Source organism: Perognathus longimembris, chromosome 6 (genome assembly GCF_023159225.1).
Source record: "Perognathus longimembris pacificus isolate PPM17 chromosome 6, ASM2315922v1, whole genome shotgun sequence".
Taxonomy (NCBI): Eukaryota; Metazoa; Chordata; class Mammalia; order Rodentia; family Heteromyidae; genus Perognathus; species Perognathus longimembris.
Genome location: NC_063166.1, coordinates 67,038,322 through 67,054,276, shown reverse-complemented (window position 1 = coordinate 67,054,276; position 15,955 = coordinate 67,038,322). Strand labels below are relative to the sequence as shown.

Sequence of the window (15,955 nt, the reverse complement as noted above, 5' to 3'; positions counted from 1 at the left end):
AAAGAGTAAGGCTTGTAAAAGACAAATACTCAGTAGTGCTGTGTGTCTTTGAGAATGTCACTGGCTTCTTTTCGTGAGAATACAATATCAAGTAGGATTTGGGGGAAGCTTAAATTGTTGAATGAGTAACAGTCGACCACACATACCAGGCAAAGTATGAATGAACAATGAACAGGAATAATATTCATTTGACTACATGTTATAATTATATGAATGATTTTTTTTCTTTGCAGTTGTGGGGCTTGAACTCAGGGCCTGGGCACTGTCCCTGAACTCCTTTGCTCAAGGCTAGGACTCTACCACTTTGAGCCGCAGCTCCTCTTCCAATTTCCTGGTGGTTAATTGGAGATCATTGACTCATGGACTTTCCTGCTTGGGTTGGCTGTGACTCTCAGTCCTCAGATCTCAGACTCCTGAGTAGCTAGGATTACAGGCATGAGCCACCAGTACCCATCCGAATGATATGATCCATATAACCATGAACCTTGTGAAGTTCAGGTTTTATATTACTATGAAACTTGTATATAGATGAGAAACTGAGGCCCAGAGAGGTGAAACAACTCACCTGTAGTTACACAGCTGTTACATGACACAGCTGGGTTTGAAACCCAGGTAGCTGGCTCCAAGGTCCCCTTAGCTATGCTGTCCTAGTCCAGGGGAGGCTGGCTTGGCTGATGAAATGTGGGATGGGCAGAAGGCAAAGCAGCAGGATGGGACTGAGGGGCTCCCTGCCTCAGGTTGTATTAAGTCAGGTCACCCCACATACCCATTTCAGAAGGGCTGTAAATGCTGAACCCAGTTCCTTCTGGTTTCTCTGTCCCTGTCTGCAGGATGGACCGGCTGGCCTCCAGCTGCTCTTAGCACAGCTGGAGAGAAGCTGCCCAGAAGCTGTGCGTGGCTGTGCTTTCTGTCTCGGTTTCCTCGGGGTGGTGAAGGGGTTTGTCGGGAGGGAAAATATCAAGTCTAAACAGACTTCAAACCAGGATCCAGCCACTTAGCCCAGGCCTCACCAGTTCAGAGAGCCAGGGGCAGAGTGGGAATCTACACCGGGGCCTTCCGGCAATGTTCCCCAAATGGTTCGTTTCACAATACTGTGAGGTCACACGTTCATGTGGACCCTGCAGTTCTGACTGGAAACCCAAAGGCGAAGGTATTTTGTGCAGGGAAGGGAAGGCCTGAGACCACCACCATCCTGCATGCACGTCCTTGGGAAAGCCAGCATGGCTGATGCGGGGTGAATTACCCCATGATTTCCAGACCCTGTTCTTGTTCTGGCCACCCTCCAGATGCACAGGCATCTGGATCCTGCCTTCTAGCTACACCTGCCTCCAGGAAGCATTTAAGAGGCTGTCTTAGTTTCCCTGTACCTCCTTCTACTTCATTTCCTTATGGGGGGAGGAACCAGGCTATTGACATGTGTTGTGATGAAATTTTTTTTAATGCAGGATAGTGTGTGTGTGTGTGTGTGTGTGTGTGTGTGTGTGTGTGTGTGTTTTCAAGGCCCAAACACCATGCTAGTACTTTTTCCTTTGACCTAAGTTGGCAACTACCAGGGCTGTGGATCCAAGCCAGGCATAGAACTCCAGCGGTCCCTGCTTGGAGTGGCAGCCATGAACCCCTGGCTGAGTTGTTCTGCCCTCCCCAGAGCATTTCCCAAGGGAGGGGTGGTGGAATGGAGCTGAGGGCTCAGGACAAGGTGGGGAGGGTGGCTGTCACCTTTGCTGGTCTCGCTGTCTCTGATCATGAAGGAGCCAAGCATGTTGCCAGGAGCTAGGAGTTGTCGCTCTGCATCCTTCCGGCTGGCCTTCTTGAAGAACCACCTGGTAGAATGAGGGCACCAGTGAGCCTGGGGGAGGGGCAGGGGGGCTCCGGCTTGCACAGGGCCCCTGTAGCCAGATGTCTGCAGCATGATCAATTTATTCTAGGATCTTTTTGTTTGTTTTTGTTGCCAGTCCTGGGCCTTGGACTCAGGGCCTGAGCACTGTCCCTGGCTTCTTTTTGCTCAAGGCTAGCACTCTGCCACTTGAGCCACAGCACCACTTCCGGCTTTTTTTCTATATATGTGGTGCTGAGGAATTGAACCCAGGGCTTCATGTATACGAGGCGAGCACTTTACCAGTAGGCCATATTCCCAGCCCCATGGGCCTCTTTTTCCTTTTTTTTGAGGGGAGAAAACAGCCATCCTTTTAATGGCAAAGAAGTTCTTACAAGAGGCCATTTTCTTCACCCACTGTGGTCAAGCATTGGAGCTCTGCCGAGTCCACAAGTGTCATGTGACCGCAGGGAAGCCTCCTAGCGCAGGCCTGAGCCCTTCCCTGCATGTATAGTTGAATGCCCAGTTGGCATGAATTTCTGAGCAAACAGGAGAGATTTGCGGAGTTTTACAAGCGTGAGGGGTTTTGCTCAAGGGTTAGAATGCTTTGCAAGTATGAGTTCCAGAGTTCAAGCCCCAATACTGCCAAAAAAAAATATCTAAACTTCAGACCACATCCTGGGCACTTTTCCTCACTCTTCCTGGATATTTGAGATATTGGATGAAGGAGTTCGAACAGCAGAACACAGGTCAGCAGGGCCCTGGCCTTGTTATATACCTCCTACGTAGCTTAGCGCAAGTTGTGTTCCCTCTCTTGGCCTCTGTTTCCAGTTTCCTCTGTGATCAACAGGATAGAAGAACAGCTGAGGTGTTTTGTTTTGTTTTGGTACTGAGGTTTGAGCTCAGGGCCTCACACTTGTTCTGTTTGTGTGCTCTGCTGGTGGTCTACTACTCAAGCCACATCTCCAGCCCCACTTTTTGCTGGTTTTTGTTGTTGTTGTTGTTGTTTGAGATGGAATCTTATGGACTTTTCTGCTAGGGCTGGCTTTCAATCTTGATTTCCCAGATCTCAGCCTCCTAAAGAGCCAAGGATTACAGGCCTGAGCCACCAATGACTATACAGAATTATCATCTTTATTCTGATTTTATAGGCAAGGGAATCAGGAACTGAATGGGTAAGTACATTTCCCAGGGCTGCATCGATGGAAGTTGTCAAGGCAGATATGAAGTCTCCACAGCCCAGAGCTGTGCGGGAGACAGACAGTACGTGTGCGAACAAGCAAAGCAACATCACTATTTGCTTCTACAAGAAAGAGCTACAAGGCATCCACCTAAGACAGTCTTCTCCACAACCTGAAGATGTAGTCAGCAAAGCCAAGAGCCCCAGGAAGAGTACCAAGCAGGGCAGGAAAGACAGATGTGCAAGGGTCCTGGGATGGAAAGAGGCTGGTCTGGCTCATAGTTCCTTCTAGAAGCCTGGAATGGAATACTTACTCTTCTGTCTCTAGAGAGTTAACACGGGCCACATAGTTGCTCGGAATGTAGCCCTCTTTCCAGGTTGTCAAAGATCTTGCCTTCCACCATTCTTCAGACCTGAAGGAAGGGAGGGGGGAAAAGGCTCAGGAGAAAGAGCAACCATTTGCCCCTCTTCTTGGCTTAGACACTCTTCTGCTACAGAGTCCAGGAGGGTGAGAGGCAGGCCCCCAGCTTGTGTGCCATGACTAGGTGCAAGACCTTGACCTTGAGTCTCAGGGGTCTGAAGTAAAACCTGGTCTCTCATTTGTAGCCCCAGTCTGGGTTTCAGCCTTTCTTCTTCCTGTACACGTAGCTCAAGACAGAATGGGGTGCTTGGGAAGCTAAACCACTGCTTAGTTTCCACTGTGATGGATGGGAGGGTGAATTGGAACTCCAAGATCTGGCCATGCAGAACCAACTTCTTGAGACCCAGAATATCCTGGACCTTACCCCTACTCCCTGATGGCAAAGACCAGAGATCAAAGGTAAAAAACTCAGAGATGTAAGCCCAAGGCTTGATAACCAGAGCCTAGGGCCACAGCTTTAGTAAGGGCATAACCTCCTTGGGTAGGTGGATATCAAGGGTGGTCCCAAACCCTTCTCCCTGGTATGTTCTGGCTCTCCATGGTCATTTACTCCTTGTGTAAGAGAGCCTACCAGGTCCTTTTTATTCGTTTTGTGGTACTGAGGTTTATGCTCTGCCTCTTGGGACCATGCCCCAGCCCCTTTTGCTTCCACTTATTTTTCAGATAGGGTCTTGTCCTTTGGCCCCGAACTGGCCTCTGACCACAATCTTCCTATTCCTCTCGGCCTCCAGAGTAGCTGGGATTACCAGCACAGACCACCATACTTGGTCTTATCAGGTTCTTCACTGAAGCACAACAAGGAGTCTCACTAAACCCTGCGGGGGGGGGGGGTGTCGGGGCACCAGGCTGGGGACTCACTCCTCCAGGACTACCAGCTGCTCCCCCTTCCGGAAGCTGAGGTCTTCATGGTGAACGGCCTCATAGTCATACAGGGCAACCACAATGATGTCCTCAGAGCCTGCTGGGAAGGGAGGTGGGAATGGTAAGGCTCTACCTCAGGGCTCCCGAAGCCTCGGTGTCCCTTTTCCAGACCCTGGTACCCAGCTCTGCTATGAATGAGGAGCCCAGGAACTGAATCTAAAGGCAATTTTGTTCATGCTACTGAGTAGGGTTCTAGAAACCCCAGAGCCTGGGCAAAGAACTTCAGAGACCATTTAGGGGCTTTTTTTTCAGGGATGGTTTTAAAAAAAAAATTTTTTTTTTGCCAGTCCTGGGCCTTGGACTCAGGGCCTGAGCACTGTCCCTAGCTTCTTTTTGCTTAAGGCTACCACTCTACCTCTTGAGCCTCAGCACCATTTCCGGCTTTTTCTAGATATGTGGTGCTGGGGAATCGAACCCAGGGCTTCATGTATACAAGGCAAGCACTCTTGCCACTAGGCCATATTCCCAGCCCCTCAGGGATGGTTTTGACTCTTGTCCCAAATGAGAACCTAATCTAACCCTCTCCCTGGTGTGGGCCCACTTGCTTCCGGATACTCACCATCTGCAAAGCCTGGGGGGTTGCCATTGTTGCTGTTTGGCCCCTGAGGAAGAGACGGAAGATGGACATGAACCAGAGAGGATGAGGAGCCTGTGGAAAGGCCACCAAGAGTGTCTCATCCTAGCCCATGTGTCACAGGACGAGGCCCGGAGAAGGGTCAGAACACACCTGGGTCATACAGCATATTTGAGAGCACAGCCAGAATAAGAATCAGAGTTGGCCTCTGCCTTTGGTCTTGAAGATGCTAGAGAATGCTGGAATGCTGGATTGACTTTTATTTTTAATGTGTGGGCTGGTTGTAGGGCTTGAGCTCAGGGCCTGGGCACTGTCCCTCAGCTTTTGTGTTCAAAGCTAGTGCTCTACCACTTGAGCCACAGATCCACTTTGGGTGTTTCTGGTCTGCAGTTGGTGATAAGAATCTCTTGGACTTTCCTACCTGGGTTGGCTTCAAACTATGATCCTCAGATCTTTGCCTCCTAATTAGCTAGGATTACAGGCATGAGCCACTGGTGCATGGCTTGACTTTTTTTTTGTACTGGTACTAGAACTTGAACTCAGGGCCTTGAGCTCCCTCTTGGATTTTTCTGCTAAATGCTGGTGTTTTATCACTTGAACCACACCTTCACTTCTGACTTTTTGCTGTTAATTGGACATGAGTGTCTCATAGACTTTTCTGGCAGAGCTTGCTTTGAACTGGGATTCTTGGGTCCTGGATAAAGGGGTAAACATTGTCTCTTTACTGAATTGTAATTTATTTTTTGTCAGTGATAGGGCCTGAATTCAGGGCTTGGGTGCTGTCCTTGGGTTCTTTAGCTCAAGGCTACCGCTCTACCACTTGAGCCACAGAACCACTTCTGGTTTTCTAGTGGTTAACTGAAGATAAGCATCTCATGGGCTTTCCTGCTCAGGCTGGCTTTGAACCATTATCATGAGATCTCAACTTCCTGAGTAGCTAGGATTACAGATGTGAGCCACCAGTATCTGGCAACTTTTTAAAAATTTTAATGACTTGTACTAGATAGGTCATTAAACATGTATTTGAAGGAAACAGTTTAGGAAACACTGCTGAGGAACATACTCAGACTCTTGGGAAGATTCACAAAGGCTTTGAGCAATCCTTCAGGGCTTCTCAAGCTGATTTGAGCTCCTATGAGCCAGATCCACGGGAGAGCACAAGGACTAGCTGAAAATCACCTCCTTTCAGTGTCATGCCCAGATAGGACAGAAGTGTGTGTATGTGTGTGTGTGTGTGTATACAGGTGCCAGTACTGGGGCTTGAACTCTGGGCCTAGGCACTGTCTCTTTCTGGCTTTTTGCTAGTTAGTTGGAGATAAGAGGCTCAGATGTTCCTGCCTTGGCTGGCTTCGAACTGCAGTCCTCAGATCTCAGCCTCCTGAGCAGCTAGGATTACAGATGTGAGCACTGTACCCGGCTTCTTGTTGCTATTCTTACCAGGACAGTTACTGTGTCAGTGCAGGACACCACAGTGCCTCCAGTTACAGTCTTTCTCACCAGCCAGAACTTTTGCTGGAGGCCTGTTAGGTGGTTCCCCCGCCCCCCACCCCCATAAACACCCAATTTGGTGGACCCCTAGCTGAGGACCCAAGGCCCTGCCTGCATCAAGGGACAGGAAGTGGCTTCCTTGCTTAGGAGGTGGAACAACGTGGGCTATGAGGCCACAGCTGATGCCACTTGCCCATGCCACCCCATGTGGCATGGAGAGGGCACTGTGAGCAATGTCACATGTTCTACACGGCCACCAGACGTGGGGCTCCTCCCCTGCTCACCATCTTGCTGGACGAAGTGGGGTCCGGCACGTACACAGGGTTGTGCGGGTTGCTGCCCGGCTCCGCTTTCCAGGCCTTGCCCATGTCCCGTAGGATCTTGGATTTCTTGCACCCCATCCTGCCACAGAGGGATGGAAGCTCAGGTTGTGCAGGGCCAGGGCGCCTCCTGGGGCTTCATCCCAGGTCCAGAGGGGTGGCTCCCACTGGCCCTCCCCATCCTGATACCCCGGCTACCCCCCACGCCCTGCAAACATCCTGATCTACAAACTATTATGGTTCTGGGTACCAAGGCCCAGCGGGCAGTGAGTTTATTCTGAGCGTAAGTCAGGAGAGTAATGTCAAGGCCACAGGAAGAGCTGTGGAGCCCAGGGGTGTGGGTGGTGGGTGCTGGGGTCTGAAAGCCTGAGCTGGTCCTTGGGCCCTCACCTCTCTCTTGCCTCACCCCTAGTCCCAGTCTAGGGCAGGAAAGCATATCTGTACAGAGCCCAATGTAAGGGAAGTGCTATTAGTATGCAGTAAGCCGCAAAGATGAGCGTTCGTAATGTAACACCCACTATCCAGATAAATAATAACCAGAGGACCATACTCCTCATGTCCTTTATAAATGGCGCCTTCCTTCCTTCTTTCCTCTTTTTCTTCCTTTCTAATTCTTGCGGATTTATTTGGTCACTCATTGACTCAATAAACATGGAGTACTCGGCTAACCCATGAATAAGACAGGCAAGTTCAAGCCTTCGTGAAGGAGACACAGTTCATAAGCAAGTTCACCAGGAAGAAAATACAACAAATTTAGTTAATGGGAAGGAAGTGTGAAGACAATAAAGAAGGTCTGACCCAGTGGTTGGGAAAGGCATTGGACCAGGGTGTCTGGATCTCACAAAGAAACCAGTCATTTGACACCCTAAGGGGAACAATGTGTCAAGCAGAGGAAGCGAGGTTGGGTGAACTAGGAGAGAGGAGGCTCTGAAAGCAGATCAGGGCAGCTAGAGCTCCCAAGGAGGGGACAGGATGCTCTTTGTGCCACTGGCTAAGGTGATAAATTTTATGCTGTGCATATCTTACCACAATTAAAAAAAAATGAAGCTGGGTGCTTGTGGCTCATGTCTAGCTACTCAGGAGGCTGAGATCTGAGGATCACTATTCAAAGCCAGCCCCAGGCAGGGAACTCCGACAGACTCATCATCTCCAATTAACGATCAGAAAACTGGAAGTAGCACTGTGGCTCAAGTGGTAGAGTGCTAGCCTTGAGCAAAAGAAGCTCAATAACAGTGCTAAGGCCCTGAGTTCAAGCCCCCATGACCACACAAACAAACAATCAGAGGGTCCTAGAGTGCAGCTCAGCACGGCAGCACTGGTCTAGCATGCCCAAGGGACCCTGGATTTAAACCCTAGCACCACAAAAACAAAAGGAAAAATCTAAACTACTATTCAGGGAGATAGAGCCAGGCAAAGGTTCCTAAACCGCTTATGAGGTGAAAAAGCAAACCACAAGATGTATATAATAGTAACCCATTGTGGTAAGATGAATGTGTATGCGTGTGTATTCATAGAAAAAGCAACCCGCTTAGAATCACTGAGAGCAAGGTCAAGAATTAGGTTTTTGCAACAGGGAGGCCTTGAATAGATAACAATTTGAGGGAAATCAGGAACATCTCAAAGAAGCAATATCCAAAAAGGATTTGAAGGAGCTTAAAATATTAAAGCACACAAAGACTGGGAAAGGGCTGCCACACCGGAGTTAGGGAGGAACCACCACTAAAAGAAGTCTCGAGTGGGAATTCAACTGCCACAGAGGGCTAGATCCATCTGAGCTTCCTACCTGGCAAAATAAAAAGGGAAACTTGCCTCTATTCTTGTAAGATTCCAGGAAACGGCAATTTGTTGATAGACAAATATGTTGGAAGTACTCAATTCAGGAGAAAAAAATATATTTTGTGCCTATCCTGGGATTTAAATTCAGGACCTGGGTGCTATTCTTGAGCCTTTATGTTTAAGTGTTCTACCACTTGAGCCACAGCTCTGGCATTTGCGGACATTAATTGAAGAGTCTCATGGACTTGCCCAGGCTGGTTTCAAATCGCAGTGTCCAGATCTCAGCCTCCTAAGTAGCTAGGATTGCAGGCATCAATCACCAGCACCTGGTTCAAGCAAAAACGTACCATGGATCCTCATGTGAAGAAAGGACTGGAGGGCAGGGCACGAGGGACAATTTCTCCTACTGGTGACTTTTTCCTAAAACCTATGGCACTGGTTTGGGAACAGGGAGGGCTGGGGATAGGATGATGGAAGAAGTTTATGCAGTCCAGTGCCTCTGGCAGGGAGCTCTCTGATAGAGTGGTTCAAAGTGTTTAGAAATGCAATAGAGATCCAGACATGGTGGCACGTGCCTATAATCCCGCTACTCAGGAGGAAGAGGAATCCCAGCCTGGGTAAAAGAGTGATTACCTGCATGAAAAACAAACTAAAACAAAAGGGGCGTGTATCATATTACACATGTGTTGGTAGACTACTTGGCTAGCATGTAGAAGACCGGGGATTTGGTCCCCAGCACTAACAAGGAGGTAGGGCAGGAATAAAGGCAACAGAGTGCTGGCACTGAGTGTGGGCACTGGGAAAACTAGCACTTGCAGCAGCTGCCTGATGCAGGAGCCCTTAGAACACAGACTCTAGGCCCCATGCTTCAAGTCAGAGGGGTGCATTTCCACAAGCTCCTGGTGACCTCTGGGTGCTTTGAGAAGCATGGATGTAGCGGGCATCTTTGGTTCTTGCTCATTCAATGTCCCATCCTCTTTGGCTGATGGCTCCTATGTGCGGCTGGCAGGACTACCTCACCTCTGCTTTTAGGAACTATCAACTTAGTACAGAGTCCTGTGTCCCCTGGACTCCATGTCTGGCCCAGCTATTGGCAAGGATGTGATTCTCCCTGGGCTCTCATGGCTCACACCCATAATCCTAGTTACTTGTGAGGCTGAAATCTGAGGATCGAGGTTCAAAACCAGCATGGAAGAAAAGTCTGTGCAATCCCTCTCTCAAATGAATCAGCAAAAATCTGCAAGTGGAGCTGCGGCTCAAGTGATAGAGTAGCAGTCTCAAGCAAAAAAGCTAAGTAAGAGCAAGAAACCCTGAGTTCAAGCCCCCCCCCGCCCCCACCAATGTGATTCTCATTAAAGCATCCTCAGTCTGCCTGGATTTGCTGGCAAGATTAGTGTAAGGTTCGCTGAGGGTTCAGGCAGAAAGGAGTTTACTGGGGGGAAAGCAAACTGCCAGCCCATACAAGATGGAGGCGTGGGGAGACAGAGGGGAAGGAAGAAGGGAAAAAGAGAGAAAAAGAGAACAAAAGTGAGAAAAGGAAAGAGAGCTGGGACTCGTGTTGCGCCAGATTATATAAGGAAAGGTGGGAGATATGGCCAGGTGGATTGAATGTGACCCCAGAGAAGGGGGAGGTAACTGCCTCCAGGTGTGCCAGTTACCTAGGTAACACAGGTACTGGGCACAGACTTAAACAGGTGGGGGGGCATCTGCATGGAGCCCTCCTGAGGTGACTTTACATTCTGGCCTTTTAATAATTATGAATAAGGGCACCAACTCTCTCTGGCTACCTCCAGCTGGCAAGGGGCATCAGCATTAGGGGTAAAAGGCAGCGATGTGGCCCCTCACATTTACTAGGCAAAAGCTGTGCTTCTTGAACAACACCCTTGAGCCATTTTGTTTGTGTTTTTGTTTTGGAAATAAATAGGGTTTTTCTCACTTTCACTCAGACTGGCCTAAAACTGGTGATCCTACTGCCTCTGCCTCCTAAATATCTAGGATTACAAATGGGAACCACTAGGTTTAGCCTTGAGTTACTGCCCTTAGAACAACAAAGAATTCTAATAGAGAGGGAATCCTTACAAGGGACTGCAATTCACACTCAAGTGTAAATGGCTGATGGCAAAGGGTTCTCTCATTGGTTCTGATAGAAGTTAGGATGATACTGGATCCATCCAGAGGAGAGGATGATGGAATATGGCCTCCACTAATAGTGGGCCTCCATGTGCATTTGTAGAGTGAGTGTGTTGTATTCTTATCCTGCCTGGCATATAGTCAGTGGACCAGAATTATGAACCCAAATGGGAAATGGAATCCCATAAGAGAGGTCACCCAGATGGTCAGGTGATCGCTTTTAGCATTCCTGTCTCTCATCAGCCACTAGGGTCAGGCTCAAGAAGGAGGAACCATACAGAAAGCCCAGGAAGGCAACTGCCAGGCTTGTGGCTCAGCACTGTGGGGTTAGAGGAACTTTCTCTTCCCGGAACAGCTCAGCCATGAGGGGGAAAGGGAGTCCCTTGAGCAGTTTCTGGGTGAGCAGGGCTGGTGGTTTCTCTTTCTTGAGTTAGCTGGCTGCCTCCTGAATGAGCCACCTTTATGGCCAAGTACTGTAGTCTCTCATAGACATTGGGGATGTCACCCCCTTTGTAGAGATGCTCCTGACAGTATACGAAGGGACCTAGAGATGAACCCCTTCCATCTACAGGGGGAGAAACAGCCCCAGAGGGGCAAGATCACACGTGAAAGAACCTGAACTTGGGGCCTAATTATTTGCATGGCTTGGCTGGAGGGTTAACTTTGAGATGTATGAGTTCCAATGACGTGATGTGCGCAAACTATTTTATGATTGTTGTTATTGATTATTATTATCTGGTGATACTTGGGTTTGAACTCACGGCTAGTCAGGGGTTGTACTGCTGAGCCATGCCTCCAACCTCCAACTGCATATTAAATTCTTAGCATTAGGGCTGAGAATGTGGCTTAGTAGTAGAGTGCTTACCTAGCATGCATGAAACCCTGGGTTTGATTCCTCAGTACCTCAGAAACAGAAAAGGCCAGAAGTGGTGCTGTGGATCAAGTGGTAGAGTACTAGCCTTGAGCAAAAGAAGCTCAGGGACAGTGCCCAGGCTCTGAGTTTAAGCCCTAGGATTTAGCATTAGCCTTAGGTCACTCGGTCAACTCTAGAACTCTCTAAGGTAGTTGAAACAGGTCAGAGAAATCTGCTGTATCCTGGGCTCCTCTCCTTTCACACGCCCTCCAAGGCCACCTCATTTCCATGGCTTCCCCCAGCCAGATAAGCTTTGGCAACAGCTGGCCCTGCTTCACATTTACACATACATACACTTACACACCCTTACACACACACACAGCGAAGTCCATGTGTGTGAAGCCTACTGGGCCCAGGCCTAGGTAAGCTGGAGTGAGAGCAAAATGCCCCCCCCCCATCAGTACCCTCGACCAATCCCTGCCAGGTGTGGCAGGACAAGCCTGGAGCCCCACCTCCTCGGGATCTCATTCCATGCAGTCTCAGGAACCCACAGTGGGGATGGCTTGTTGTCTCTGCACAGCTCTGGGTGACCCAGGCCCCAGTACTCCATCTCACAAAAGGGGGAAGGTGACAGCTCCTCCTCTAAGCACTACCCAGACTAGTCGCATTTTTCCTTCAGAAACACCAGGGACTGGTGTAATCCGTGTAATCCAAGCTACTCAGGAGGCTGAGATCTGAGGATCGCAGTACAAAGCCAGTTCCCAGTTGGAAAGTCCATAAAATTCTTATCTCCAATTAACTAGCAAAGCCAGAAGCAGAAGTATGGTCCTAGTGGCCTACCACCAGCCTTAAACAAAATAAGCTAAGGGACAACTCCCAGGCCCAGAGTTCAAGCTCCAGGGAAAAAAGAAATTAGAGAAAAGGAGAGAAAGAGAGAGAATGGATGTTAATAAACTTAGAAGAGCAGGGTGATGGCTCCAAGGAGGGAAAGAAAAGGGGCTGAGAAAGATACATTTTATCTGCTAAACTTACTAACTTTAGTTTTTAGAAGTCTGAAGCAAATGTGACAAAAGGCTGGCATTTTTGTTGTTGTTGCTGTGGGGCTTGAACTCAGGACCTGGGCACTGTCCCTGAGTTCTTTTGCTCAAGGCTAGCACCCTACCACTTTGAGCCACCACTCCATTTCCAGTTTTTGCTTAACTGACACATCCTAACAACCCTGCAAAGGAGCCTCACAGTCTGGGGCCTGAGTTGCTCCAAAACCTGAAGCATTTTCAACATGGACTAAGCACAGCAAGTAGATAATTCCACGCCTGATCTCAAGTGACAGGTTGCAGTCAAAACATAGGTTCACTGCAGATATTGTATCCATTACTTTCAGGCTGGGCATAAAAGGTATACATAAAATGAAGCATATGTTGATTTCATATTTAGAACTTATTCTACCTCCAACATATTTCATTGTTTACTTGCCAATATTTAAAACTCAAAAACAAATAAAACCTAACAACAATAAAAACCAGGCTGAGCACCCTGATTCATACCTATAATCCCAACCATGTAAGGGGCAGAGATAGGAGGGTCAAGGGTTAAGGCTAGGCCCAGCCAAAAGTTAGTGAGACCTCATCTCAACAAATAAACTTGCGTATGATGTTTTACTTCCTCTCAGCTAGGAGGATACATACATAAGAGGATCTCTGTATGTGGCTGTCTTGGGCAAAACCTGGAGACTCTGAAGGATGACTAAAGCAAAACAGGGGTGGGCATACATTTCATGTGGTAGAGTGTGTGCTTGAGGCCCTGAGTTCAAACCCCAGTGCTGAAAACAAAAATCACAGAATAAAGGAAGGAAGGCTCAGAAATTCAAAGTTCAGAATTCCAAACATGTTAGATAAGGGATACTCAATGAGTGTTCTCGCAATCATCTCATCCTACAATTGTGGAAACACATGGAGAAAAGCAACTGAGAAGGCCCACTGGACAATCTAAGCTCACAAGTCCCCTCTCTTAAGGCAATACCTGCCTGTCCCAAACCTCATTCTCATAGGTTCCAGCCCACAGCAGTGTCGGAGAAAGACTTGAACCGGCCCCATCTCACAGAAGAGCAAAGTGGAGCTCAGAGGACAGCGACGTGTCCAAGTTCTCACAGTGAGGAGAAGAAGGACAGTCGGGCACCAGTGTCTCAAGCCTGTGTGATCCTAAGCTGTTCAAGAGGCTGAGAATAGAGAGCTGAAGTTCAAAGCCCGTCTGCGCAGAAAAGTCCATGAGACTCTAACTCCAATCACTTCTAAAGACCGAGAGGTGTGGCTCAAGTAGTAGAGCATCAGCTAAGCAAGAGTGCTAGGCCCTGAGTTCAAGCTAGTAGTGGCACAGAAGAGGAGGAGGACAGGAGGGCAGGTTCTGGGGAGTCTGCTGGAGGTGGAGGAGGAGCTGGGATTCCCCCCCACCCCCCCCCCGCCCCCAGCTGCAGCAGCCGGGGTGCGGCCCGCGCGCCTCGCCTCCGCCCAGCTGCCCCTCTCCCCCGCCCGCGGCCCACCCTGCGTGACCCACCGCCCGCGCTGGGAGCCGCGGGGGCCGTCCCCTCCCACTTCTTGTTCCCGGTCCCCCAGAAGGGGAACCTGGACGGTCGAGCGAAGCGGCGGCGGCAGCCCGGCATAAAATGACTCTCAACCAGCCAGCCTGGAGCTTACCCGGGCTGTCGTGGGTCAGTGGCCCGGCGGTGGCAGTGCGCTCTCCCCAGGACATCATCCGGCCCCTCCACGATCTCCGCGCGTTCCCGGCCGCGCCCCGCCGTTCCCCGCTCCCCTCGAAGTCTCCGCAGCCCAGGACCCCCCGGGGCGCACACGCTTGGACTGGGGAACCCCCGCCCCGCGCACTTACCTGGGCGCCCGCGCCTCGCCTCGCGGGCAGCCCGGATCCTCGCAGCTCGGGCGTCCCCCCAGCTCTGCAGTGTTCGGGGGGCCCGGGACGCCCGAGCCCGCAGGAGGGAGGACTGACGGTTGGGACCTGGAGGCTCGGGTGCCTGGTCTTCTCCGGCCGTCGGGGCGCTGGACTATGCAGATCCTCTCACCCCGGGGGGCCTCTGAACCTCGCCGGAGTTCGGCGACTGGAACCTGGGACCTGCGGGCGCCCACCGGCCGTCTGCTAGCGTCCCCGCCGCGCTCCGGGTCCGCCGTGCAAACCCCGCCCCGCAGGGGCCTGGCACCGCCCCCTGATTCCAACCCCACCCCGGGGTCCTCACCTCTCCCCGGGTCCCGATCCAATCCCACCTCCAAAGAATTCACCACCCCCCTCGCCCCCAAGACCCTGACCCAGTCCTCAAAGGACAAAACCACTTCCCCCAAGGATTTTAATCCAGTCTTCTTCCTCCTTCCACCCTCCACCTCTCCTCCCCTCTCTCCCTTCTTCCCCTCCCCCCCCAACGCCCTCTCCACCCCCCATGCATTCTATTCCCGCCTAATTTCCTAACCCAGTGTGCAAAGGATTAAAGAATCCCAGCACCTGGATCCACGTAAAAATTTTAATCTCACATCTGGAATGTTCATTTTTTTTTCTTTATTTCATTTTTATTTTTGTCAGACCTGGGGCTTGAACTTTAGGCCTGGTCGCTGTCCCTGAGCTTCTTTTTGCTCAAAGCTAGTGCTCTACGGCTTTGAGCCACGGTGCCACTTTTGGCTTTTTCTGTGATTAATTGGAGGTAAAAAGCCTCACGACTTTCCTGCTAGGGCTTGGCTTGGAACCGAGATCCTCAGATCTCAACCTCCTGACTAGGATTACAGGTATGAGCCAAGGGTTGCCAGGCTTCCCCATGGATTCTGATGAAGGATTTATAACTCCAACCCCAGGATCTAACGTTTCTCCACAGTTCCCCCTTCCCAAGGGGCTTTCAGAATTCTCTCTCTCTCTCTCTCTCTCTCTCTCTCTCTCTCTCTCTCTCTGTCTCTCTGTCTGTCTGTCTGTCTGTCTGTCTGTCTCTCTCTCTCTCTCTCTCTCTCTCTCTGTGTGTGTGGAGATGGATCTCAGGGCCTCTCATATACTAGACAAATGCTCCATCCCCATCCCCTAATCTCCCATCCCCACAACTTCCATCCCAGTCAAGGATTCTAATCCATCCATCAAGATTCTAACCTAGCTGGGGAAGGTGTTTGAACCCTGCTCCCTCCTGAAGATTCTAAACCCCTCCTCAAACCCTTTTCCTTGTCCCATCCTGCCTGCTCCCTCCCCTCCCCTTCCCCCTTCCCTAGCCACCGGCCCTCCTGTGGTCAGTGGCTTCCCCTCTCTGCAGCGTTATTCAAATGCCATGCAAAACCCCTAACCGCAGAAACCTCCTGGTTATAGCTTATCCCCGCAGCACGCAGGACAGCACAGAGGCCCTCCTAAGGTGAAGAAGGCAGAAGTCCATCCGGAGGGTGTCTGAGACCCCACACGGATGGGTTCCTGCCCAGCACCAGGCAAGAGCAGAGCCACAACCACTGAAAA

The 15,955-nt window shown here is 50.3% G+C and overlaps 1 protein-coding gene across 4 annotated transcripts in view; it reads right to left on the bottom strand.

Moving 5' to 3' along the window:
- Hck (HCK proto-oncogene, Src family tyrosine kinase) overlaps positions 1-14,730 on the bottom strand; it is a 31,310-nt gene extending 16,580 nt beyond the window's left edge. For 2 of the 4 annotated variants that reach the window (XM_048348988.1, XM_048348991.1), the window contains exons 1-6: positions 14,357-14,436; positions 6,682-6,799; positions 4,895-4,937; positions 4,273-4,375; positions 3,308-3,406; positions 1,717-1,820 (exon numbers count right to left, since the gene is read on the bottom strand). In XM_048348988.1, the coding sequence (XP_048204945.1) occupies positions 1,717-1,820; positions 3,308-3,406; positions 4,273-4,375; positions 4,895-4,937; positions 6,682-6,798 (466 nt within the window). In that variant the 5' untranslated portion in view covers position 6,799; positions 14,357-14,436. Of the gene's footprint in view, positions 1-1,716; positions 1,821-3,307; positions 3,407-4,272; positions 4,376-4,894; positions 4,938-6,681; positions 6,800-14,356 lie in introns of all 4 variants that reach the window. The other 2 variants (XM_048348989.1, XM_048348990.1) reach the window with 2 other exon arrangements.
- Between the last annotated feature and the right edge of the window lie 1,225 nt (positions 14,731-15,955).